This window comes from Nannobrachium achirus (genome assembly GCF_963921795.1).
Source record: "Nannobrachium achirus genome assembly, chromosome: 16".
Classification (NCBI taxonomy): domain Eukaryota; kingdom Metazoa; phylum Chordata; class Actinopteri; order Myctophiformes; family Myctophidae; genus Nannobrachium; species Nannobrachium achirus.
Genome location: NC_137823.1, coordinates 50,573,198 through 50,598,901, shown reverse-complemented (window position 1 = coordinate 50,598,901; position 25,704 = coordinate 50,573,198). Strand labels below are relative to the sequence as shown.

At 42.5% G+C, this 25,704-nt stretch overlaps 2 protein-coding genes across 4 annotated transcripts in view; one reads left to right on the top strand and one right to left on the bottom strand.

Moving 5' to 3' along the window:
• Nucleotides 1-764: 764 nt before the first annotated feature.
• znf513a (zinc finger protein 513a) lies at nucleotides 765-11,291 on the bottom strand. Of its 2 annotated transcripts, XM_080745189.1 has the most exons (4): nucleotides 11,157-11,291; nucleotides 6,082-6,213; nucleotides 2,345-3,232; nucleotides 765-2,118 (listed from the first exon to the last, which is right to left on the bottom strand). In XM_080745189.1, the coding sequence occupies exons 1-4, from the start codon at nucleotides 11,194-11,196 to the stop codon at nucleotides 962-964; spliced, it is 2,217 nt and encodes a 738-aa protein (XP_080601315.1). In that variant the 5' UTR covers nucleotides 11,197-11,291; the 3' UTR covers nucleotides 765-961. The 2 variants fall into 2 exon arrangements, with proteins under 2 accessions (XP_080601315.1, XP_080601316.1); XM_080745190.1 differs by lacking the exons at nucleotides 6,082-6,213; nucleotides 11,157-11,291 and adding an exon at nucleotides 3,498-3,558.
• A 6,826-nt stretch (nucleotides 11,292-18,117) lies between these two features.
• LOC308300372 (E3 ubiquitin-protein ligase RNF19A) overlaps nucleotides 18,118-25,704 on the top strand; it is a 34,481-nt gene continuing 26,894 nt past the window's right edge. For both annotated transcript variants that reach the window (XM_080744189.1, XM_080744188.1), the window contains exon 1: nucleotides 18,118-18,138. The gene's annotated coding sequence lies outside the window, so the exon portion shown is untranslated. The remainder of the gene's footprint in view (nucleotides 18,139-25,704) is intronic.

The window sequence follows — 25,704 nt, the reverse complement described above, 5'->3', positions numbered from 1 at the left end:
TGGTTGCTGAGATAATTGTATGATCACAGATTGGATACCAAAAGTGATCGCAATGCTGGTTTTTGCTTTTAAACTACCTAAAATCCAAATGTCATCCAATCGGATAGGGTAACAGGTTTTGTGCCCAGGGGATCCAAATTCTATCTTGGCACGTTTTAAATAAATCTGAAGATATGTTCTTTTTTCTGTTTCTTGGCGTTTCAGACTTTCACATTTACCTTCTAAAACTATGTGATGCAGCTTTAAGAATTCAGGCAAAGTAGGCATGGGTTCCACATATTGAGTAATATTAGGAAAAGGGTGAGAAGTGGGTCTAAGGCATGATGTGTGGGGGCAGTCTGGAATGGCAGTTTTATGGAGATTAGCATATTATGGTGTTAAATGAAGACTTACAAAGTGGAGCACTTATCCAAGTCCATTTCACTGGCACAAATACAGCAACAAGAGAATAGAAGACAGGCTTTGAACAACTTCTTTAACCACACAATCCAAAGGCATCAAAATACATTTTTTCCACAATTGTGCATGATTCCACAAACAAGTAGCAGCCTCTGAAGACATTTGACTAAACACAAACAGACCTAACACAAGACAAACACAAAAACCATATCAGGAAAACAATACAAACTGCTGGTAGCTTAGTGTTGCTGAGTTTTACTGTATACAATCTCAGGTTTGTGGCACAATGTGCTATATATCCCTACCTAGACAAGTACTGCATATCTACCCCTACACCCTTCCTCTGAGTTTGAACCCCACCAGTGGGGGCTGCAACTGAGAAAGCCTTGTCACCCCAGGTGCTTTTTTTTTCAGTTTTATGGGTGAATTCCAGGAGGTTGGCATTGCCAGACCTGAGGGGGGGAGGGAACATGAGGTTTGACGAGGTCAGAGAAATAGCGGGGAGACTGGTTGTTGAGGGCCTTGTAGGTGGTGATCAGTATTTTGAAATCAAATCTGTATTTTACTGGGAGCCAATGGAGGTCATGGAGAACTGGGGTGATGTGGTCTCTTGATCGGGTTTTGGTGAGGAGGCGGGCTGCAGAGTTTTGCACATATTGAAGTTTTTTGAGTACTTTGGAGGTGGCACCGTAAAGAAGGCTATTGCAGTAGTCGAGTCTGGATGTGATGAAGGCATGGATGAGTGTCTCTGCAGCAGTTTGGGATAGTGTGGGACGGAGGCGGGCAATGTTTCGGAGGTGGAAAAAGGCTGTTTTGGTGATATCGTCGACATGGTATTGGAAGGAGAGGGTGGGATCCAGGACGACACCAAGGTCGCGGACTTCGAAACTGCAACTCCTATCCCGTCCTCCTCGTCGTTGCTGGGCATGGGCACTTTCACCCAGCCCTCGGTGGCCAGGCCGTGCTTCTTCTGGTGGCGCTTGTAGTTGTCCCAGTGGCCGGTGGTGTAGCCGCACTCCTGACATTTATAGGGCTTCTCCCCCGTGTGCCGCAGCATGTGGCGCTTCAGGTTCATGCTCTGGTTGCAGCTGTAGTTGCACACGGTGCACTGGAAGGGCTTGAGGCCGGAGTGCACGCGATGGTGCCTCTTCAGGTTGGCCAGGTTCCCGCAGGCGTAGTCGCACAAGTGGCACTTGTAAGGCTTCTCGCCCGTGTGCACCCGGTGATGCCGCTTGAGGTTGTCGAAGTGCGCCGAGGCGTAGTCGCACTGCGGGCACTTGTAGGGCTTCTCCCCGCTGTGGGTCTTCATGTGGCGCGCCAGGTGGTTGGGGTAGTGGGTGAGGAAGGGGCAGGCGGCGCAGGTGTAGACCTTGTCGCTGCGCTCCCCGGGGCTGTTGGGAGACGACGAGTCCTTGGTCAACATGTCGAGGGTACACTTGGCACAGATCTGAGCCGAGGAGCCGTCCTCGTCCTCCAGGACGATGCCACACAGCCGGCAGGTAAAAGGGAAAATGGAAGGAGGGAGGGTGCCGTCCGCTACCCTCATTCCACCACCACCACCGCTGCCCGGGCTCTCCAGGAGAGGACGGGGCTGCTGCTGACCAGGAGCTGGGTTTGAGTTTGGCGGGGGTGGTGGTCCCCCTTTCAAGTTCTCAAATGGCGATAAGTAGTCACTGTTTTGGGCATCCACGTTCAGGTTTGGAGCTGGCTTCATAACTTCTGCAAATTTATTTCAGAGAAAAAAAGCCAAAGAGAACTGTGAGCTAATCTGAGCATACTTTTTTACACTTTAAAAGAAAGGCAAAAGGGCACTATTAATCAAAGTAAGCATATAACTTTATCAACTCCCATCTTTTTTATTGTAGTATACATTGAATAAATAATCCTATCATTTATGTGATTTTGAGAGGAGTAGAAATGTGGTTTACATTGCTAAAAGAAATACCTTTGGTTGAAGCATCGCGCTCTTCCTCGCTGGGTCTTCGGCCAGTCACTAGCCTCTTATGATGACTGTTTTCGCCAATGTTAGGTCGACTCATCTCCAGCCCTGCCCCTGCGGAGGTTGTGTGCATGCGCTGGTGCCTCTTGAGGTTACCCAGGGAACTGCAGGCAAAAGTACAGCGGTCACACTTGTAGGGTTTCTCCCCCGTGTGAATACGCAGGTGTCTCTGCAGGTTCACCAGCTGGGCCGAAGCGTAGGTACACAGCGGGCAGTTGTAGGGCTTCTCTCCGTTGTGCGTCTTCATGTGCCGTTTCACGTGGTTGGCGTAGCGCGACGAGAAGCCGCAGACGTGACAGGTGTGCAGCTTGGAGAAGCCGTCCTCTCCTGGCAGTAATTTGTCGGCCCCGTCGTCGCTGCTGTCCATATCTAAGTGGGAACCCGAGCGGATCCCACCGACGCTGCTGCCGCCGAACGGAGAACAGAAGTCCATGCTTTTGGCTTCCTTGGAGGCTTTGCAGCACCGAAGGCAGTACGGGCCTACCAGGTCTATGCCAGGGCCCAGGGGGTCGTCACGGAGCTGGCCGCAGCCCCTGCAGGAGAGGTAAGGGGGAAACGTGGGTTCAGTCTGGGCTACTCTGGCCTCTTCCTCCCTCCCATTGTCTGCAGGGGAAAACGTAGGATCAGTCTGGGCTACTCTGGCCTCCTCATCCCTTCCATTGTCTGCAGGGGGAAACGTATGTTCAGTCTGGGCTGCTCTGGCCTCCTCCTCCCTCCCGTCATCTGCAGTGTTGCGTGAGTTGTCCGCTTCACTTTCCATGCTGAGCTGGCTGTAGGCAGGGCTCTGTTCTTCACCCAGAGGATACACAGAGAAACCAATCTCAGCAGCTACTTCTGTGAGGGAATGACAGACAGATGTTATTCCAAGCGTTTCCAAATGTGATTTTTGTGGCCGTTCAACGGACCACAATAAACAAAGTGCAATTTTTTCTGATTGCATGTTTCCATAACCATCATTTTTTAGGGAAGAAGCTACAAATAGTTTTCTTTCTGCACCGTTATAAATTATATGCAACAAGTAAAAATGGACAGTGAGAATTAAATACAGTCCTGTACTCAGATAATAGAGAGAATACATGGTACAAGGCTCAATTCATACCATGGTTTAGAGTTGTAGTTATCCTATCTGCTATGAATCAAATATTGTTTCAAACTGTCCAATATTGTTATTATGTTGTACCTGCAATGACAATAAAGGCATTGAAATGAAAACAAAGAATCCCAGACACAACCATAGCAGATGTAAACAGCACAAAGGAATGCCAACAAGTCAGACCTTGTTCAGAGTCAGACCAAATTAATTCACCCCAAGAGCACAGATATCCCGGTTCTAACATTTCCTCTCACACATCTTGCAGAATTATCATTTCATAAAAGTACAAATAAAAAATGCCAAACTAATACAGAACACATTCAGACATTCTTGGCTGTTCCTTAAATGCTCCTAGGCTGGTACTGGGTAAGTTGATTCAAAGCCAAAAGCAACAAAAAGAAAAAGAAGAACAAAAATCTTCTCTGAAATGTATGATCGTACACAAACTACACATGCAGCATTCAGTTTTCATACTCACAGACAGTGCTACTTTTACGTCGTAACATGTAAAAAAAAAAAAGTAAATTAAATTACACTTTTCCCAGACAGAAGAAAAATACGTGAGCAGATAGCCAGTCCCTTCTCCCTCGGTAAGATGCCCTTCCCACGGTGATTGTGAAGCAAAAGCAGAGAGAGAGCTGAACTACCCTGCTTCAAAGAGGCAGGGGGAAGATGTGAAGGAGGCAGGAGTCGGGACTGTCCTTTTATTCAGCCCCCCTTTGGAAACCCCTCGTGGATGATTACCAAGCCTAATGATAATGATGATGATGATGACTATAATGGCTGTGGGCTGATGATGATGATGATGATGATGATGATGATGATGATGATGAGGGGGAGACAATAATGGCAGTTGGGGAGCGGGAGCAGAGGCAGCAGCAGATGATGATGATGATGATGATGATGATGATGATGATGATGAATAAATGCCTTCCTGTAATGGTGTCCTTGATGGTAATGGCTGTCTTTTTATGACCCTTATATAATAATGGCAGCACAGTTTTTCTTCTCTCTACTTTGCCGTTTTTCAGATCATTCTTTCTGACAAAGAGCCTCGGTGGGAAATGTGGGCTGCAGGCGTAGCTCCATTTCTCTTCCTGTCACAAGAGAGAGGCCCTGTCAGATTCAGGCCCCGATGTCTCCCTTTAGTGATGTTGCCTTTTCCAGATACGAGGTGTACATTTTCTTTAGTAAAACTAACCAAAGATTCTCAAGATTGGCTATGTTTACATGCACATTCATTCAGAATGAGCTCATCCCAAATAAACGTTGGCCTGTTAGCTCTCCTATGGTACCACATCAATACAGCATGGAATTGTGGAAAAACCTTATCCAATAACAACTAAATATTCGAACTTTTGGGTCTGAGAGGCTAAATCTCATCAAATAATGGACCTTGATATAGTGCGGGCGTTAAGGGGAGCAAATGCTAATTTCGTGCAAATTTGTCTTAAAGCTATACTGTGTAAGTTGCTCAACTGGTGGTCTGTAGCAGTATAGCAAACCGCGGTCGCGTTTGCTTTTTTCGTCCGTTTTTCGCTCGCGGACCGGGCCGTCAGACCACCGCGTCCGCCTCGCCTCGCCGAGACGCTTTCAATGAGGTCTCCCGTGTCCTTCTACGAGCAGCGGTTGGGGAGTTACATGCTAGACTCCTCCAGTGTAAACACTGCAGTGTACTTCCTGAAGGCGTGTTTCCTAAACCCACCAGAGAGCCCGGCAGTGTATGTTCTGCGCTGTGATTGGCCGGCAGTGTATAACCCTCGCTGTGATTGGCCGGTAGTGTGATGACGCAATTTTTCCGCGAAAACCGGTCCCGGGCAGGGATCATAGAAAACATATAAAGAGAAGGCTTTAGAAGCTGAAAATAACGGAGTGGGGGTTCTAAAACTTTAGCGATTTAACAGCTAGGACCATTTTAAGATTTGTTTTATAAAAAAAGTTACATGGTATAACTTTAAAGAGCCAAATTTTGCACAGATGTAGCCCAGGGCATGCTCTAATGATTTAGCTAGGGCGCCCGAGTTTGCGACCTTTGGGGTCGCCACAGCGGCCAAGTCAAGTTGGGCTTCCATTGACTTTCTATACAGGAAAAAGAATACCCAGATTTCTTTTTTCCTGGGTATTTAAGTAGGATGTGAGAGGTCTAACTAGGGGTTTGTCATGATGCTGAATCCATTGCAAGCATTTTGTTAAAAACATTCCTTGGGCTACAAATGGCCCCAGAAAATGCCCACAAAACTGTGATTAGTGATGAAAGGTGATGACTGGGGCCATTTGTAGCCCAAGGAATGTTTTTTGTGCAAAACAAACGCTTGCAAAAATGTGGCGACCCCGAAGGTCGCAAACTCGGGCGCCCTAGCTAAATCATTAGAGCATGCCCTGGGCTACCATCTGTGCAAAATTTGGCGCTTTAAGACAAATTTGCACGAAATTAGCATTTCCTCCCCTTAACGCCCTGCACTAATATGACAACGGTTGAAAACAACTGGGATAGCAGGTTGATCATGATAGGTAAAACTAGAAAATAAACCCCCAAACAATTTAGCTACCCTTCATGCACTACCCCTGAGTATAACTCAAGATTGCAAACCTGAGAACTTGTCCAGGCCTAGGATCTTGTCATGATCAGAGTCACCAAATACAAGGTCTTGTCCCAGAAGGAAGTCGGTCTCTAAGGTGAGGTTTGCCGGAGCGTCGAGGGCTACACCATCTTCAGAATCCACTGTAGAAGCAAGAGAAACCAATCAATCATCTTACCAAAGCACAACAATATATTCCTCCCAGAATTTGAATTAAGGCTGGTTTATATCAATTTGTATGGAAATGCCTTAGCAGCTGTTCAGCACAATGGTCGCAATCATTCATTAAGCATTGTTTAGTATGTGCGTGTGCGTGTGCGTGTGCGTGTGTGCGTGCGCGTGCGTGCGGTCGCCATGGGACTGCCCATGAAACACACATTTAAAGTCATAAAGACAGAGAAAATAGCATTCGATCAATGCAGAAAACGTGTTAGCCATGTTTGACATTCCAAGGCATTCTGAGTTACTTCACCAGCAAGGTTGCTCTTGGTGACAGTGACAGTGTGAATACAGTATACAGTATATACACACACTATATATAGTATATTTGGGTGAGGGGAGTGACAAAAAGGATCAAGAGGTTGCTCACAGTGTGTCACTTTGTGCCGCACTGCAAGCTTGTACATCTGCTATTTTTTAAAATATTTGGAAAACTTTTTTTTTTTTGTGCTTTTTATTTTACATGTATCTTCTCTTATGGGGGTCTCTGGCAATAACATTTTCAGACGGGGTCCGCAGCCAGATTAGATACATATCAATTTGGAGGTCCTTGCCATTGCATTAGTCACCCGTTACTTCACTAGGGATTATACTGTGGAAAACAGCAGTTGACAGCATGGCTCCATATCAGCGGAGCAACACATCCTCCATGTTCTGAATCAACTCTCACTGTTGGAAAACTCCAGCAGGACTACCATTTGAGTTCCTCATTTTCAGTGTGTTCCTCACACTGAAACGTGTTCCTCATGTTGTTCAATGTGTTCCTCATTTTCAGTAATGTTATTCTACTAATAACATGCATTCATTGTTGATCAAATGTAGGCGGCCAAGTGTGTAGGGCTGTAGACACTATTATGCATAACTCATGAATAGCAACTTATACCAACTTTTTTTTTAAATTCTGCCACTAACTATTTCTTTTTACAAAACTTCGTAGAATGGTAGATGCAGATGGCTATGCCAAACGACATTGAAATTAATCTTATTCAGACAGGCCAAACGGACGAGCTATAGCATAACACAAACTTGAAACAAACAAACTCTGCCCATTTTGATTTTCCACCATTTTTATAGCAATCTGGCTGACATTACACGCATGACCAATATCTAATATCGCTGCATAAGAAATGTCTGTGTCAAAAATGGAAGCCTCCATGAATGAACCAGTGAAAATTGTATAGGGCAGCAGTTCTCAACCTGTGGGGTGGGACCCCCAAGGGGGTCCCTGAATTATTTTGGGGGTCCCCAGATGATTAAAGGAATTATGTTAAAACTGAAAACTCCACTCCAGGGAGCCAAGACAGGTTTTTTTCTCTGTGTGTTCTGTGGCCTTTTGAGTAGCAAAGATAATATACCTACTAGTCACCAGAGATGGCGTAGTTCAGAGACTTTCATGGTCTGTCTCATATCAATCATCACCTCTGCTCCACCCACCCAAAGCCCTGGAACCTCCCACCTTCTCCAAACACCCGGCCCACACCTCTCCACATTGTATGTATGGTGCAGTGATGTGATGTTGAAAATCTCTGGTGATATTCACCATATTCCTGGCCATTCTATGGAGGCTGCCATTTTCCTTTTACAGAGGGCGCTGGAGCATTTTTCTTTGTGTGCTGCTTCATAAACATCTTTTCACTTCCTCCCAAGTAAGGAAGTGACATGGAATTGTCTGTTGCCAGATTTTGCCAAAGAAATAAGCCCAACAGAAGCAACTACAGTACAGTAGGCTATACTAATTTACATTCACATTTGAAAATAGCAGATCAGCAAGCTCACAATGTGTCACATTGTGAAACATTGTGAGCCTGTATATTTGCTATTTAAAAATATTGAGGGAAAACATTTTTCTTTTTTTAATATATTTTTAAAACATTTTAACAACATAAATCTGTGTGGAGGTCCCTGGCACCACATATTTTCAGATGGGGGTCTGCGACTGTGGACAAATATGTAATCTGGGGTCCTTGATATGAAAAGATTTGGGAACCACTGGTTTAAAAAATATTAGAAAGTAAGCCCAATAAGCAACTATTTTTTCAGAGACACAAATTGCTTATTATAAGCAGACATGGCAACCCAGGTACATTCAGAGCCCAGAGCCTAGAACGCCAACTACTGACACTTTAATGCAAGGACAACAGGAAGTCAAATGATGTTTTTCAGGCCAGCTTTTTCAGCCTCCGCCTCTTTCAGGATATGAACAGGAAGCCGGGGGCGGGGCCAGGAATAACGTGAATAGCAAAGGTGATCAGGGGTGTCGCACCAAATTCTGGGCCCTGGGTACAAGGATTCATTGCGGGGCCCCCATGAATGTTCTTCATAGGGGGAGGAGGTTTAACCCATTTAGACTGGGAACACTTTATTATGCGTTATTTTGTGCTTCAACTATTGTAAAATAGCAGATATACAAGCTCACAGCGCGGCACCGAGTGCCTTGCTCGCTGAGAGCTTGTAGATCTATTTTTTTGAAAAAGTCTTTGAATATTTTTGACCCGATTCTATAAATGTCTTCTAAATACCCCCATAAAGGATATGTATTTGGACACGGACCCCCATCTCAAAATATTTCGTTCAAGGGACCCCCCAGAAGCAAAATTTGACTTCCAAAAAATATATATATATTCAAAGATTTGCACACATTTTCACAAGATCTACAAGCTCACAGTGCGGCACAGAGTGCTATTTTTCAATAGCTAATGTATAAACGAATTAGAGGCCCCTCCACCTTTGGCCCTAGAACTAACTTTTCTGAGCCTAATTATTAAAAAAAAAAAACTACAGATTACAGGAAAAAAAAAACACTGAATGTTATAAGCTGTTTTTTTTCCTTTTTTGTGTGTAATTGAGGTCAGGAAAAAATATATATATATTTTTTATGTCATATGACCTTTAACTTAATTGTTTTCTCAACAGTAAACAAATCAACATCAGGTTTAAGTGTATAGATAGAGGGTGTCTATCTGGCTATCTGCACATTTCTAAAGTGACAATTTAAGGATTTTTAATATCTCTAAAATGACAAATTGTCAAATTCTTTAGGAGGCGATCTACAAGCGCGAGGCGTTGTCAGCATGTAAATTTGCTATTTTTACAATAAAAAGAGCGTATGCCCTCGTAAACCTTTCAAAGTAGCGTATTCAAAGTAGCGTATCTGATAAGTAGCGTATCTGATAGGCATTACGCACTGGCGTATGCCCTGGCCACAGGAATAGCCACGGATTGTATGCCCTCAAAGAAATTCTAGAACACACCACTGACTGGCTGCTGTTTACACCTGCGGCGGCACTCTCTACAGGGGAGCACTCAGGAAAACGGTCTATAACATGATGATAGTGGCACAGTAGGTTTCAGCTAAATCATCAGTGTACAGTGTTCCACACTGTGGACAATGGAAGTCATTATATAGTTATAGAAGAGCATGTTAACAGGGGTTTAATGTTGCAGTTTCTGTAGGGATATGGCAGTGATGGTAGTATCAAATCTAAAAAAAATCACCTCTCTAGGCTGACACACAACGTATCTAATCTACCTGTATCCACTATTCTTAATCGATGAGCAACTGATGATTGGTCCCTGCTGCAAACAGACCTTGAGAACAGCACACTGATAGAGAAGGAACCACCTCACAGACTGTACAGTCTTCCTCCCTTAGGAGATAAAGACAGTTTCACATTCCATGTGTTCTACATCAACATGAACAGACTGGAAGGTCAACAGCTTGTGTTATGGTGTTGGTTATGGTGTTAGGGAAGCAGCTTTGGTTCATGCAGTGCTCTGGTGCTGAATTGAATGGGACCAAGCAATCATGCAATTAATCTATTATATTATGAAATATCGGTAGATAGATTATAATCTCAAGATTGGCAGCTGCAATTAGAAAGTAAAGGACTACCAACACTGTTTTTTACACTATACCTGGGGAAAACATAGTTTTTATTTTATTTTTGTCTCTCCTGAGTAAGACTATAGTGAAGTTGTATTGTATTGTTCAAGGACAACTGGACAACTGCCAGCAGCCCGGTACCTCTCTTCAAAATTCTCCTTGCATTATGCCACCATCTAGTGGCCACATTGGTGTATATCAGAAGATGGGCCTTTATTTTCCCATGAGCCTTGAGAGACACTGAAATGTCAGATTTGTGTACAGTAGAACTGCATGAAAATGGAAATGCCAAACCTCCATGATATAGCATGGTCTTGGATGTCTTGCAGTGCAGCAGAATCCTATATATGTCAAAATAAATGATAGTGTGCTTAAAAGATATATATTCTGAACAAGAATGTGCCAAGCTATTGAGTGCTTGTGTTTTTCCTGGTCACTTTTTGATTGAACTAAGATATTGCCACTGACCGTCAGAGCGTTTGGGAGCATTTTAAAAAGTGTGCAGACCTTTTCTTGATTCTTTTACTTTACTGCTTTTGCCCAGCCAGTCCGGCACCTTGGGCTTACTTTTTGTGCTTCTCCACTCAATGGACTGATGACCTCAAGCACTTCACCCATTTACCAACTAGAGACATGTTCATTAGAGCCCAGAGTTTATTAGCTCCCTGGACATTCGTTCTACAGTATATCAGTATCCCTTTTTGGCTGATGAACGGCGAGTTCTGCTGAGTGGTATAAGTAGTTAAAGTATACTCAGACTAACTGCACTAATTGAAATGGCAATGGTTTCAGCACTTTCACTGAAGAATGCCTGATGGTCAAAACTGACGAGAGAAATGGACACAATGTTTCGTTGTTCAACATTGGAAGGGATAATGAACCCTTAAGCCATAAACTGTCAGAATAAATGATGGTGCAATGATAGGAAAAACGCTATTCAAAAATGCCTTTTAATTTTTGATCATGTGACCATTAATCACTCACACTTGACAGGTTGTGGATTCTGTTGTTTTTTTCTTGGCATCTTCCGATAAGCCCCTCTCTTTTTTGCAACCTCTTCTGGAACACCTCCAAAACCATCAGCTCATTCTAAACCTTTTGGAATTCCTTCAGTATTTCTAAAGATGAAAACAGAAAACAGAACATAGCATTTGTACTGTAACCCATCTTTGGGGGTGGAACAGGTTGTTGTATAAATTGCAGATAGCATGTTAGCATTAAACTATTTCATATACTTCAACAGAAATAACTTTTATAAATAACTATTTTTGTTTTTTTACTTTTATGTTCTGAGTGAGACCGCTTGTATTAGTTAACCACTTAAGCCCAGACATTATACTTTTTTTTAATTTCTTTTTAATAATTGAATATCTTTCGAAAGATTTTGATTAAAAATAAGAATGCCAGGGTTAAAGTGGTTAACATTTGCTTCCATTCACGATTACCAAGACAGAAAATAGTTTGTGCTGACCGCAAAACGTGATAACCTTTCAGGCTATAACAGAGATATCCCCCAGGGAAAATCAATACACTTTCTGGGTTGCACCACTTTTAAACAGACTATGGCATAATAATGAGTCCAACGCGGAATGAAGAAAGAAAACAGTCTTAGCTCCATCACGATGTTGTTAAATGTGATGACATCACAGAACAAACGAGGAGAGTCGCTTTTGTAGATACTTGCCTATGTTGTTAATTCCTTCTTTTTTGTGGCTAAATCAAAACAAAGTTGCATGTGGTTTGAACCCAGCCATTTCTATTTGATCAAATGCATCAACCCCAAGGTAGATAGATATGTTGAGATGCTTGTAGGCAACACATTAGTAATGTTATAGCAAGAGAGATAATATTAGCTTTGACATTTGGACTATGGAATTGGAAGCAAGCAAGAGGGTTAGTTAAATTAGCAACCACACAGTCAGAGCCAGAAGCACTATTCAGATTGAGCTAAGCAATAGAAGGCGATAACATGTACTGTATGGATGATTTAAGGGTGCAACAATACATGTATTCGTATTGAACCGTTCGATACGAGGGTGTACCGAACCGAATTACCCTGTACCGAACAATACAATACCACTCCACATCCACATTCCCCTGGAACCCCCTAAAGGACCCCTAGGGGTCCACAGAGCCCACTAAGGGTTAGAGAACCACAACCCTAGAGGTCGGGTACCATATTGTTCAAAGTTAAAACAAAAAAGTCAAAAAAACAAAAAAATATCAAACCAAACCAAACCGTGAATTTTGTAAACCGTTGCACCCTTAGTATGTATGTATACCATAGTTATTTGCAAGGTCCCTCTGTCTACACCAGTGTTTGCAAATCTATTCAGGTCGAGACCCAAAAGAGAGACGTTTGCCCGGGACCCAAACTAAGCAGCAGATCTACAAGCTCACACAATGCATCGCTTCGCGCCACATTGTGAGTTTGTAAATCCTGTATTTTCACCACTATTTATGGAATTTCTGAGATTTTTCATTTATTTATTATGGAATTACTTAGAAAAATCATTGCATTTTTTTATTCATGAAAATATTTTTGGGATTTTTTTTTATGTTTTGGAATAATAATAACAAATAAAAAAAAGGAAACCAAAAATTAGGGGACCCATAAAAATGTGTCTGCGACCGACAAATGGGTCCCGACCCAGTGTTTGGGAAACAGTGCTCTACACAATAAAGCTGGAATTAAGGCATTAATAATGCTGACAACAAGAAAATCAGACATCAATTATTGATCATCCCTGTGTCGATGATCAATACAGACAGACAAGTAATGGAACTACAGTGGAGTACAATGGAGTTCATTTTGGTGGTTAAAAGGCATCCACACAGCAACTGTGACAATGGACAGTATGGAAGCCTAATCACCCATAGCAACCGCTCACACAAGCAGTGTTATAGCCTAGGCTACATTTTGTAAGCATGATGCTAACTAGACATTTCTTAAACGGTAGTCCCAGAGAGTCAGACAGAGAGATCATGATATAATTGAGTAGTATCGTGTTATTATACATCTTCTTAACTGTAAACTAAATGTGCACAGTATTTTTGAAAATGTACAGGTTACTCAACCTAGGGTTTAAAGCCCAGTCAATGCGTCCTCGTCAGCTAACGTTGACATGTCGTAGGGACTGCGACTGAGTGACTGACTGTCAAGAAATAAAATTAGCTCTTGTTAGCAACCCGACCCGTCTTAACCATAGAGAGAGAGAGAGAGAGCTAAATTAGCCGACAGGCTAAGGTTTACTTAACTAGCTATCATGCTAACTTACCTAAAAAACGTAAATATTCCTTTCGGATGTGATATTTACCGTCAGCGTACGCCTCATTAGGTGGGAAATGCACTTGGCCTGATGCAGAGCGTCTAGAGGTCCGCCATTTCTTTATGAGGTGCGGTGACAAAGAAAGGCAATTAATGGTGTTTTTCATAACTTAATTGATTTTCTGATTTTCATTGTATACATTGTCTTCCGCTTACGCGTGTTTCCGCTTCCTAAAATAATTTCCGGTTTAGGGCCTGCTGCATCATGGTCGATGTAGTCATTCAGGGATGCACACTGCACTGTGCCTGAGGCTGAAACAGACCATAAAGCAGAGTTTCTCAACCTTTTTTCTGCATGGGCACACTTTTCATGTCCCAAGACTCCATGCATGGGCACACCAACATAATACAGGGGTGTAAATATTGTCACTGTCAGGAAGAAACCTTGTATCTCCAAGTTTCAAATTTGTACGTTTCTTCACAAAGTAAAGCCCTGCTTCATCATACAACGCTGTCGCACAACAGTAGTGAAAACAGCAGATCTACAAGCACACAACACCACTTGTGTGCTTGTAGATCGGCTGTTTTCACTAGTTTAAATCATTTTTTAAAATGATAAATACAATACTGGCTTTCAAGCAGTTTCAGGCACACTTGACCCTTCTCAGGGGCACACCAAAGGTCCCCAGGCACAGTGGTTGAGAAACACTGCCATAAAGAACCAAGAACGCCAGGCCAGTGACACAAATCAGCTCCAGAGGAAATAGTTTGGAATTTCAGCATTCACAGACAAGTGGCAACAATACGATTTTTGTGTGTGTTTGATGTATTGAATGCATCATTCAAACAGCTAATTTTCTCATGTCATGGAATGTGAAATTACATATGAGGTTGTCTGCTTTTTTGCCAGTGAGAATTTGATTTACAGCAGAGCAGACAGACAGAGGCAACAACATGAATGTCAACATGTTTTAGCTTTTGCTGGTAACTTGTCATCAGTGAAGAGTTGATTTAGAGGCAGAGAGCAGACCGACAGACAGGCAACATGGATGTCAACATGTTTTGGCGAAATGTGTTTGTAACTTTGCTGGCGGCTATATGTAAGACAAAATATCACAAACCAAACTACCCAGCCACTCCCACCCAAAGGAAACTGTTGGCCTGGTGCGGTCGCTGCCCCCATGTGAGGGGACTGGGTGGGGACTGACTACATAGGCCTATTGCTCTGTCTTTATTATTTTTTCTTTCTTTAATTATTATTATTATTATCTGCATCATTGAAGCAATACACTTGATATAGACCTACTTATAGGCTATAACTTGTTAGTTAAAATGCAGTGAGTGTGCAACATTACATTTTTACAGCAGATGCACTCGGGCTATTAGGCCTATGGGTTACCTGCCAGCCTTAAGCCCCGTGCACACTGGGCAGTCCATTAGCTCCATTATTAACTTCAAGTCCTCCATAAAGAGCTGGCTGAATGGCATGCTTGACCTCTACATCAATTAACTGAGTTGTAACTCTGTGTAACTCAGTTCCAGTAGTAGTCTTGAATACCAGAAGACTCGCCCTAAAACACAGTCGCCCCGGGCATCTATCCGGCAGAGCGGTAGAATGGTCTCTGCCTGGTATTCCTAAACGTAATCTCAGTAAACTATGCCTAAACGGTTAAACCTAACCTTATTCCTATAACCTTAACCTCAGTGAAACGGTGCCAAAACGTAACCCTATTCCTTAAACTCAATAAAGCTATGCTTAAAGTTGTACCATGTAACTTTTTTTATAAAACAAATCTTAAAATTGTCCTAACTGTTAAATCGCTAAAGTTTTAGAACACCCACTCCGTTATTTTCAGCTTCTGAAGCCTTCTCTTTATATGTTTTCTATGATCCTGGCCGTGGACCGGATTTCGTGCCAAAATGACGTAATCTGCATCATCTGTATACGTTGTGTATACGTTGCCCAATCACATCGCCGATCATGCACACATGGTACACTACCGGCCAATCACAGCGCATCTTGAAGTGGGGTCGCCATATTTGTAGTCGCCCGTGTGTCTCTTTACTCAAAAGGTAATCTCGCCTACCAGGCAGGGTGAAGTAGTCCGTTTCTCCGGAATGCCTGAACGCACAGGAACCAGGGACCCCTCTAAAGATAGCTCTCGGCGTTGTGGAGGCAGACGCGGGGGTGTGAAGGTACGAAAAACGGGCGAAAGACGCGAACGCGACCGCGGTTTGCTATAGGGCTACTGACCACTAGTTGAGCATCTTACACAGTATAGCTTTAACCCTAAAGTTATATCTAACCATATCCTCAGAAATAAAATACAAGAATACTAGAACCGTCCCACTGAGCGGTCAGCGTGAGGTTGGCAGAAAAAGATCAGGGTGAGAAGGTTTGTTGGCGAGTAGACCAGTTACCGTATAGTCTAACATGGCACGCAGTTAGTTTACAGTACATACACATTTGCTCTCAAAGGACCACAATGTAATAGGCCTAAGCTCTTGAGCTTTTTGACCGATACGATTGTAGCTACAACTATGTCCTTAAAACATCAATTTATCAATTTCCCCCCTTCATAATGTTTCATAAAGTTGCTGTCTGATGTCTGTCTAATGTAATAGACAAAACAAAACAAACTAATAAGGCTTCTGCTTAACATTACAGTACATCTCAGGCTCACCTCACGGTAGCTGACATAGTACAGCATCTTGCAATGGGTCTTGTTGGTAAATATTTTGCATTGTGTTTTACGTTTTTTCGTTAGTTATTCTATTTATAGTGACTCATAGGAATAGACTACTTGACAACCAGGAATAGTCTGGTGACCACCGGAGAGACGGGTGACAGCCGGAATGTAGACGGCACCCAGGAGCAGGTTGGGTTATCGCCCCAGCCTGTGTCTTCCGTGAGGAAGAAGCCCAACAAACCCACGGTCAGGCCTTTAGGAGGGCCACCGCTGGGTGAGGTGGAGCCTGCAGTACCATTGTGGCTCAAGAATCCACCACTCCTGAGTGAAATGTCTGGGGCTGAAGTCTGGTGCAACGCACATGTCCTGGACCTGGTGAGAGCAGGAATGGACATGTTGAGACGTAGGAGGGGCCCGGACAGGAGTAAATCCACAGAGCCTAGTCCTTCCAAGCACCAGATTTCCTTTCTTGGCAGAGTAGTTCTGGAGTGGTGGAGTGAATGTAGCCTCGTAAACCAAACTCAGAGTCAGTTTACTTGGCTAGAGTGAATGGTCCTGTCTTTCCCTAATGGAACTGATCGTGGGTAGCTACTGGGACGTAAGTCGGGACTTGATCAACCCCTGCTGGGTCACCCAGGTGAGGGGTATGATGTTGCGAGACCCAAAACCCAGATGAGCCTTCAATCAATCTATCAGACATCAGACAGTGTGTGTGTGTGTGTGACAGACAGACACACACACACACACACACACACACACACACACACACACACACACACACACACACACACACACACACACAGTGAGTATAATTTCTGAGCTCAAAATACACGTTTAGAATACATATCATTTATGTTGTGATATATTTAGTTAAGACTTTACCAAACAAATGAATAATGCATTGTGAATGTGGTATAGGCCTCTACCAAAATGAAATTTGAAACATAGCTCATATTTACTTTACACCACATTTCAAGGATAGCTGGCCTGTGCCCTGTGGCCACCCTTAGATACTTAATAAAATAATTGCTTAAAACAAATACATTTGCACAGATCCTGCAAAGTAGTCTACCACAGCAGTGGGCCAGTTTTCTTTTATTCGTGCTACTGTTTTCATACAGATAGGCCAAGTCTAAATGTCATCTCTGATAGTTTGCTTGCTTTTGATGGTCAATTTAATATCTGGAAAAAACTTTTGCGCCTAAACATGAACGAATACATTTATGACAAGACACAGGCCAGGTCAATTTTTGGAGAGGCAGGAGCCAGGAGGACAGTAGCCTACATTAGTAGGCATATACATACTATAGTCCTGGTGTGGCAACATAAAATAATACTTGGTCAGTACTTGTATGAAGAATCATTCTATGGCGCTGTGTGGGGCCCAGCCCAGGCAGGGGGTGTGACGTTATTTATGAATTGGAGATCCCGTTACACGCCATCCCATTGGTCTGTGTCACTGCAGTATCCCGACCCTCTGGCAGGCCGAGGCGTAATTTCAGAAATAATTTATAAAATAGCGCAAATAGTGGATCTGCATGCTCTCAACGCCGTCACTTATTTGTTTGGGGTCGAAAAGAGAACATGTTTGAAGATGTTCGCCTATAATAACATTCCCAAAATCTGGATGCCACGTTGAAAGTGGTTAATACATGCGTTGGGGACTATTATGCATAAAACAACTGAATTTTAGGTGAACACTAGGGGGTGGCAACTGCCATCCCCTGAAGCCCCACATAGTGACGCCCCTGCGTGCTGCTGCTGCTGCCTGTAGTGTACCGGGGAAGCTCTACTTCACCGGGGATCTCCTCTCCTCGCAAAGAACGTCATGCGGCGCCGCCGTCTCGGACCGTGCCATCCCACCAAATCCACTCCCTATCCGGCGTTGATGTTCAGATCTGTTGTAAAAGGCAGCAGGGGTGGGAGGGTTTCTGTCATACTGGTTGGTCCTCAAGGGGAGGAGCCAGTTGTCGATTTCTAGTCTGCACAGAGAACGCGCTAGAGAGAGGTAAGATAACCGGTTTACGTAATGCGAATAGTGTTTTATCTTATATCTTGACCGGGCGTTCAAGTGGCTATGTGTAGTGTTTGCATTGCTGTCATTCAGTATTGGCCTATAATGGGGGTTGACTTGGAGATCAAATCGAATACGTAGTCCAATAACCTTGCCACTCCCTGCAATAGCTTACTGATGCCCTGGACAGACCCCCTTTAATAATTAAATATGTGTGCATATTATGGGTTTTAATGGGATGGAAACGTTAACTTCGGTCGTGCCCGCTTTGTTTTGTATTTAAAGTTTAAATAAATTCCCGGAACTACCTTTGAAAGATATATATTTTCAGTTCGTTTGGCAGTTTTGTTATTATTACAAGTCTCATGTAGATTAAATGCAGCGAATATAAGGCCCTGGCCAGCTGCTGTTGCGCGTAATGGTCAGGGATGCTCTGCGGTCGCTCACATCACATCATGCCTGCGAAACCCGCATTGCTGATGTAGGCTAGTGTCCAGTGATGATGAGATATTTAATCACCAGTGGTGGAAAAAAGTAGGCCTACTCACATTTCTTACTAAAGTAAAAGTAAATTAAGTAATACTGCAATGTAGAAATGGTCTGTTACAAGTTTAAGTCAGGAATTCTAAATTCACTTGAGTAAAAGTACAAAAGTAGGCTATTGCCATAACAATTTACACAATATTTCCCTCTGAGACAATACAATATTACAATATTTGCCTCTGAGATGTAATGGAGTAGAAGTAAAATGATTGAAAATTGGAAATAGGCTCTCAAGTAACTTGTACAACTTACACCACTGTTTAATAGGGTGTATCATCATGGTCTCCCCAACCAAGTGCTGGTGCTGAAAACCGATTGCATTGAAACAACTCGTGGACAACAAGTTTCACATCAAGTCCAGCCAGACCTAAAACCTGAAGAAACTATATGCTTCATGGCTCAGCCTCAGTTCACAGAAAACTAAAAAGTCATCTCCAACTGGCATTTTAAAGCTTTGTAATAATCCCATCTGTCATTATTCAGATGTTATAGGTCAGCAAGAGTATGAGTCTGACTACATTTATTGATTAATCAGATTCATTAAATCAAAAATTAAGTAAAATGGGTGTTTGATAAATGATTCACATTACACATGATTATGGAGCCATAAAGTTTGACTACAGAATCTATTTGTAGTGCATTCATGAAGGTAAATTCTACTTGCATCCTGCATCACAGGCTTGTACGGATTCAAATGCAAGATCAAATTAAAATTGATAAAATAATTTTCTCTGAGGATATGATATCATGGCCCCTTTGTCAAGTCTCACAGACTACCACTCCCTCTGTTTGAACATCTTGTTACTTGTTTTGCAACAGGTGTAACTTCTGTGTTTGTGTGCGTGTGTATGTGTTTTCTAATGTATCTTATGTTAAACTTGTGCAATTGCTACATATACTGTAGCATCCTAGTTGATTGCTACATTATTCATCCACATGCGCACGCATGGATGAATATGTGCGTGTGACGTGCGTGCCTGCATGAGCACATGTGCTTCTCATTGCACTGTAGTAATTTGTCTGATACACTAGTCTATAGCTTACTGTAGCATGTCAAAATATAACGGAAGACTCCAGCTGTAGTCCTTGTTCATTATGCTGCTGCTGGCAAATAGATTGTCTGTCTGTCTGTCTGTCTGTCTGTCTGTCTGTCTGTCTGTCTGTCTGTCTGTCTGTCTGTCTGTTGTTATTCACTGGTAATGAATGTCTCTTGTACTGTAAATTAATACTCCAAGAAAGGCTGCACTGAGCTTGAGCAAGACTGTGCAGCCGATGAGTCTTTTGTTTCTGAACGTCCACAGGCATTAGAAGGAGATGAGGTGTTACCCTTTGGAGACTATGCTATTAAATAACACAATATGTTGTTATAAACCTACCATAGTTAGCTGGAATGTCTGTAGGTCAATGTGAGGGCCATTCAGTTTGCCTTGTGGTCAGAGATGTTCTGTAAGGGTTAGGGTTAAGTCCTAGCACCAGAAAGTCATTGTATACTGTCTAAGACTGTACTGATATAGTTGGTTGCACACAGGTGTTTCACACCAAAAATAGCTGATCTAAAAGCAACGTGTTGTGAGCTTGAAGATCTGCTATTGTCAGTGGTGGCAGTGGCATGCACTCTGGTTTTATTGGCATAACGAATACATTGGGCTGTGCCTTAGCTAATGATTACAAATCTTTCAATTTCAGCTAAATGTTTTCCCTTTACTCTACCACTTACTAAGTTAGGGTGATGTATACTGGTATCCCCTCTTGTTATTTATCTTTTGAATATTCCAGTTTCCAAAAATGATACCAACCACAGCCCCCTGTTTAACAACAATAGATTTTCCCCCTCTCCTCAGTGGCATGGTTAGGTTAGCTAATCCTCTGAAGGTCTAGGTGTTTCTCCTGGAGGCCAAACCCCTGCTACATAATAACATAATAACACCGGCCTTAAGGCCTCTCCACACCAAAAAGTCTGCAAAGGACTGCAAAGAACTTGCAAAGGACTGCAAAGAACTGCAAAGAACTTGCAAAGAACTGCACAGAACTTTGTCTGCCGACTGTATGCCGACTGTACTTACTGTATGCAGTTGTGCGCATGCGGGGAGATATAGCATGAAATACCATTCCAAACCAGGAGGTGGCAGTAGTCTGAAAGGCTATTTTCACTCCATACTTGATCGTCCCTGCATGCCGTCGCTGTCGGAAAATGCTGTTATTAAGCCTATTATTTATATTATTATTTGGATAAAGTAGAAGTGTAGAACAACCTTTAAAACCAATCATAATCATTTAAAATTGTATCATGATCTGACACTTTCACAACATCTTGTTGCTGCTTCAGCGTTCTGCCTCCGTGTGACGTCGCGCATTGAAAATATCAGAGCTACAAGCTCACAACATGTCGGAACTTGAAGCGTTGTGAGCTTGTATGTCTGCTATGCTCGACACGCACCGTCATACGCTGAAGCACACATCCAGCTTTTCACAGCTGAAAGAGGAGGTAATCTAGATAACCAAACTGGACCCAGTTGAAACGTGGATATTATACAATCAAGCACCTTTCTAAGCGTAGCAATTGGGCAACTTCTACATCGCGCTAGGCAGTTCACTCGCGCCCACTTTATTCAGTTATGTGTAGTGTGTTGTCTCGGTGTCCTCTGTGACTGTGTGGAAACAGTATGCCAAACAGATAGCTACCAGCGGATTGTGTGTTGTCTTTTATCCGCTCTCGTTGGCTCATTTCACTGCCGACCGTCAAGGGACCGACTCAACAAAACCGGGCAAGTCCAGTTTCCCAGTTTTCGGTCGATAAGGTTCCCGACCCGCTGCCGAAAACCTGACGATGAGCTCCCGTTCGGCAACCGACGCTATCCACCGCCTTCCGCCGCCGAATCGTCGACGAATCTGTGCGGTTAAAAGTGGCCTTTAGAAAAAAAGCTGTGTGGTGGACGCAACTATATGGTGGCCTACACAGCTTTTCATGTAGCCTACTGTACCCAAACTATTGTTTTTTTCCCCCCCATCAGGATGGAATCAACTTTTAATTTGATGGATTGAGAATTCATTGGCAATCCAGTGTGGATTTTGTCACCTAATTCTCAATAATCCCTCACGGCTTCTCAAGAATGTCAACTCCTTCATGGAGTTATTTATGTAATATTGGCTGCACATTCTGTCCAGGATTCCTGCAGGAACGGGAGTGAAGTAAAACACATCAAAAGTGTTAGTTTGAAGCGATAGGTCAAGTGTTTAAGTGGATGCTACATTGTGTCCTTTAGCATTTACCATGATGGGTTCTTTATGTTGCACGCCCATACACGTGCATGCACGCAGGCCCACACACACACCCACACGCACACGCACACACGCACGCACGCACGCGCGCACGCGCGCACACGCACACACACACACACACACACACACACACACACACACACACACACACACACACACACACACTCGCCCTTTATGGAGAAAGAGAAGCATTAAGCCGTAAACAGAAGACATATTTCGCCCCTCTCAGCATCTGTGTCCATTGCTCTTGGTGTATTTTCCCCGGAGTCATTTGCAGAAGGACATTAACAAACTAAAGCAGGATCTCCCTTCCCCCTCCCCTGTTTCCTTCCTTCACCACCACCACCACCACCACCTTCTCTTCCCCTCCACAGGGCTTAAGTTAGAGAGAGTTGATGAAGTTGGTTGAACTCGCTCCTCTGGTAGACAGACTTTGATTCAGATGATTCCTGAGTACGGCTGAACGGCATGGATACAATCAAATATCACGAAATGTTTGAACAAAACCTAAATTCTAAAAATAGCCAACAGTCTACAGTATGTTAGCTATTTTTGAAAACTTTTGACAATTTTTGAAAGTTTTATAGGGCTTAATTAAAATAAGGAAACAAAAACAAATTCGTGAATCGTGATATCACAATATCCAAGATCCCAGGTGATAGTCTCCTATCACAATATCGACATATTGCCTGGCCTTCTGGAGTGTGTTTTTGTACTGCTGTTATCCTACATGTCAGTCCTGCTGGCAATTACAGGACTTTGGGGAGTTTATACTACTGTACATAGTGTCAGAGGTACTGGTAACTGAATTTGCATTGATTGCTATCAATGAACTCACTGTATTTTTGAAGATCAGTTTAACGTCTGAAATAAAATACATAACTTTAGCATATTAACTGTAGGAAAAACTGCAGCATTTTACTCTCCAGAAACGTTCATCATTTCTGTGTGTGTGTGTGTGTGTGTGTGTGTGTGTGTGTGTGTGTGTGTGTGTGTGTGTGTGTGTGTGTGTGTGTGTGTGTGTGTGTGTGTGTGTGTGTGTGTGTGTGTGTGTGTGTGTGTGTGTGTGTGTGTGTGTGTGTGTGAGTTCTGTTTCTTCGGCTTTTGATGGGTGGGTGAGCTTATTTTGGGTGACATTTGCCTAACGATGCACCATGAATTCGTATAGGCAGGCCGGTCTAGACAGGCAAAGGGTGAGGTTGTTAAAAAGGGTCTGTGGAGTGAAAGGAAAATGGTCAGTTAATAACATGGATGGTTTACTGGGGGATGTTGAAGATATTTTGATGTCCTAATGTTCAGTGTTAGTGCTAACCTTATTTTCAGTGCAGTCAGTATGAACTGCTTGTACAGTGTCAGTGACTCTTGCCGTGCCAAATCAGTGTGAGATCTATGCAAGGTAACGATTAAAAACAGTGAATGTGCTGAGTGAAAGTCGTATTGTCTAATTACTGAGCTATCTGTCTTTTGCTGTGGAGTAATAACTCCTCACGGGAGCTCACTGGGCTATAATTAAGCAATTGTCTTGACAGAGGTACATGTTTGTATGTGTCAATGTGTCTGAGTGTGTGCATGTATTATGCACACAAATCGCCACTGTCGGGCAGAAACCTTGTATCTCCAAGTTACAATTAATTTTTTCGTAAAGTAAAGCCCTGCTTCATCACACAAGACTGTCACACAAAACTAGTGAACATAGCAGATCTACAAGCATACAAAGACTCGCGATGCGAGGCATTGTGTGCTTGTAGATCAGCTATTTTCACTATTTGAAATCGTCTTTTTTTTTAATGGTGTCCTACAGTAGGACATCATGGATTGATTCATGCGCTCCATGTATCCACCATTCATTATTGCTTTTGATGTACTGTGCATGTTTACGAAGCCTGAGTTATACTTGATTACGCATATTTGTGAAGTACATCATGTCATGCACTGAAAATAGCTGATCTACAAGCTCACAGCACCTCGCAGCACAGTGCATTGTGAGCTTGTAGATCAGCTATTATTGATGCACAAGCACAATAATGGTGCGTGCAGCTCAACTAAGTATAAATCACTTTTGATGTGTTTATGTGAGGGAATTTATTCTATGAATGAACAGAAAATCTGTACTCTCTGGCGTGTTTTCTACAGCAGTGTCCTCGGATGTGCATCAGACTCAAAAGTCATTCTCCATGGAATATGGATGTTGAGGAAATTAGAGCAGATGAGCAACCAAGAGAAGATGACACAATTAGTTGTGAAAGCTGTGTTTCCTTTTTTCAGCAGACTGTAAAGCAGTGTTTCTCAAAGTGGAGTCCGGGGACCCCCATGGGTCCTTGAGGGGGTTCACACATTAAACACTTTAACACTATAATTATACATTGGCTATTTGAGAAGAAAAAAAAGTGAAGAAAATCTTGTTTGAGGGTTCATGGCACTAAATATTTTCAGATTGGGGCCCGTGGGAGAATTCATGTGAAAAAGCTAGAGATCCACAGTTGTAAAGTATCAGTTAAGGCATGGATAGTGTGTCTACCGTGGCTTAGTGTGACATTTGAAAGGTAGTAAATCATTCACTGGGTCTTGGACTCTTGGAGTTGTTGCAGTGAGAGCATGACTTAACCTGACCTAACAATATTATCTCTTGTTTCTTTTTGCAAAAAAATAAATAGAACTCAGAACTCTCAAAGACTCATCATTACATGGCAAGTCTATATTATCTAGTTATTGATATTATTTAGTTCTAACATTGTAGTAATTAGTTGAGCCGCGAAGCAATCGTGAATCTATTTGAATAAGACTATCTGTGTATACGTCACTCTGTACATAGTGACTCGATACCACTATGCTGTATCATCCTTACTCACAAGTCAACACAAGGCCATGAAATGAAGTGGCGTAAAGTAACTAAGTGCATTTACTTAAGTACTATAAGTAGCTACACTTTTTTGAGGTACTTTTACTTTAATGGAGTATTTACAATTTTCAGTACTTTTGCTTTTACTCCTCTACATTCAGAGGAAAATATTGTACTTTTACTCCACTACAATTATTTGAAAACCTTACTAGTTACGTTGTAGATTTTGATTATTCTTACAAAACAAACGAACCACTTAGCCCTATATATATTTCGGCCATTTGAAAATAGCATATCTATTTTGTCTATTTTCAAAATATTCTTTATACATTTTGAACTTAATGTGAAATGGGACATTCTGCAGAATGATTACTTTTACTTTTAGTGCAAAAGCATTGGTCATGCCAATGCTTTTGTACTTTTACTTTTGAATTCCGGACTTTTACTTTTGAGTACTTTTTCCACCTCTGATGAAATGCAGTAGTTCTCTAACTCTTTATCTGGCATAATGTGCAAATTGATGGTCAAAGTCAAGGTCAACCATGAGCCACATGGGTTAACTGTGTACTATATGCATGCACAACTCTAGGTAGGCTCTTATAAGAGATGGATTGGTGATTTAAACTTGAGTAAATGTAGTTCATTGATATGTACATTTCTGAGAGATAACAGGGATATTTCAGAGTTATATCCAGATTCTACAAATGCTAGTCTTGTGTCCACTATGACGAAAGCAATACATCTAATTGCTCACATCATCCTGTATGCTAAGAATACACTACTTCTAACTACTAACTACTACTAGTTAAATTGAAATCAGAAAACTGTGTATGAGAGGGTTGTGTAAATCCATATTTTTCTGTGTATTCCTATTCAAACAAAGAATCATAGAAACATAT

Bases quoted from the DNA above. Each gene is read 5' to 3' on its own strand.
- znf513a (XM_080745189.1), bottom strand. From the start codon at position 11,196: ATGCCAAGAAAAAAACAACAGAATCCACAACCTGTCAAGT. The intron at 6,214-11,156 runs GTGAGTGATTAA...TTGCTTCTACAG, and splicing joins GAATCCACAACCTGTCAAGT to TGGATTCTGAAGATGGTGTA. The intron at 2,119-2,344 runs GTATTTCTTTTA...ATAAATTTGCAG, and splicing joins GCGCGATGCTTCAACCAAAG to AAGTTATGAAGCCAGCTCCA.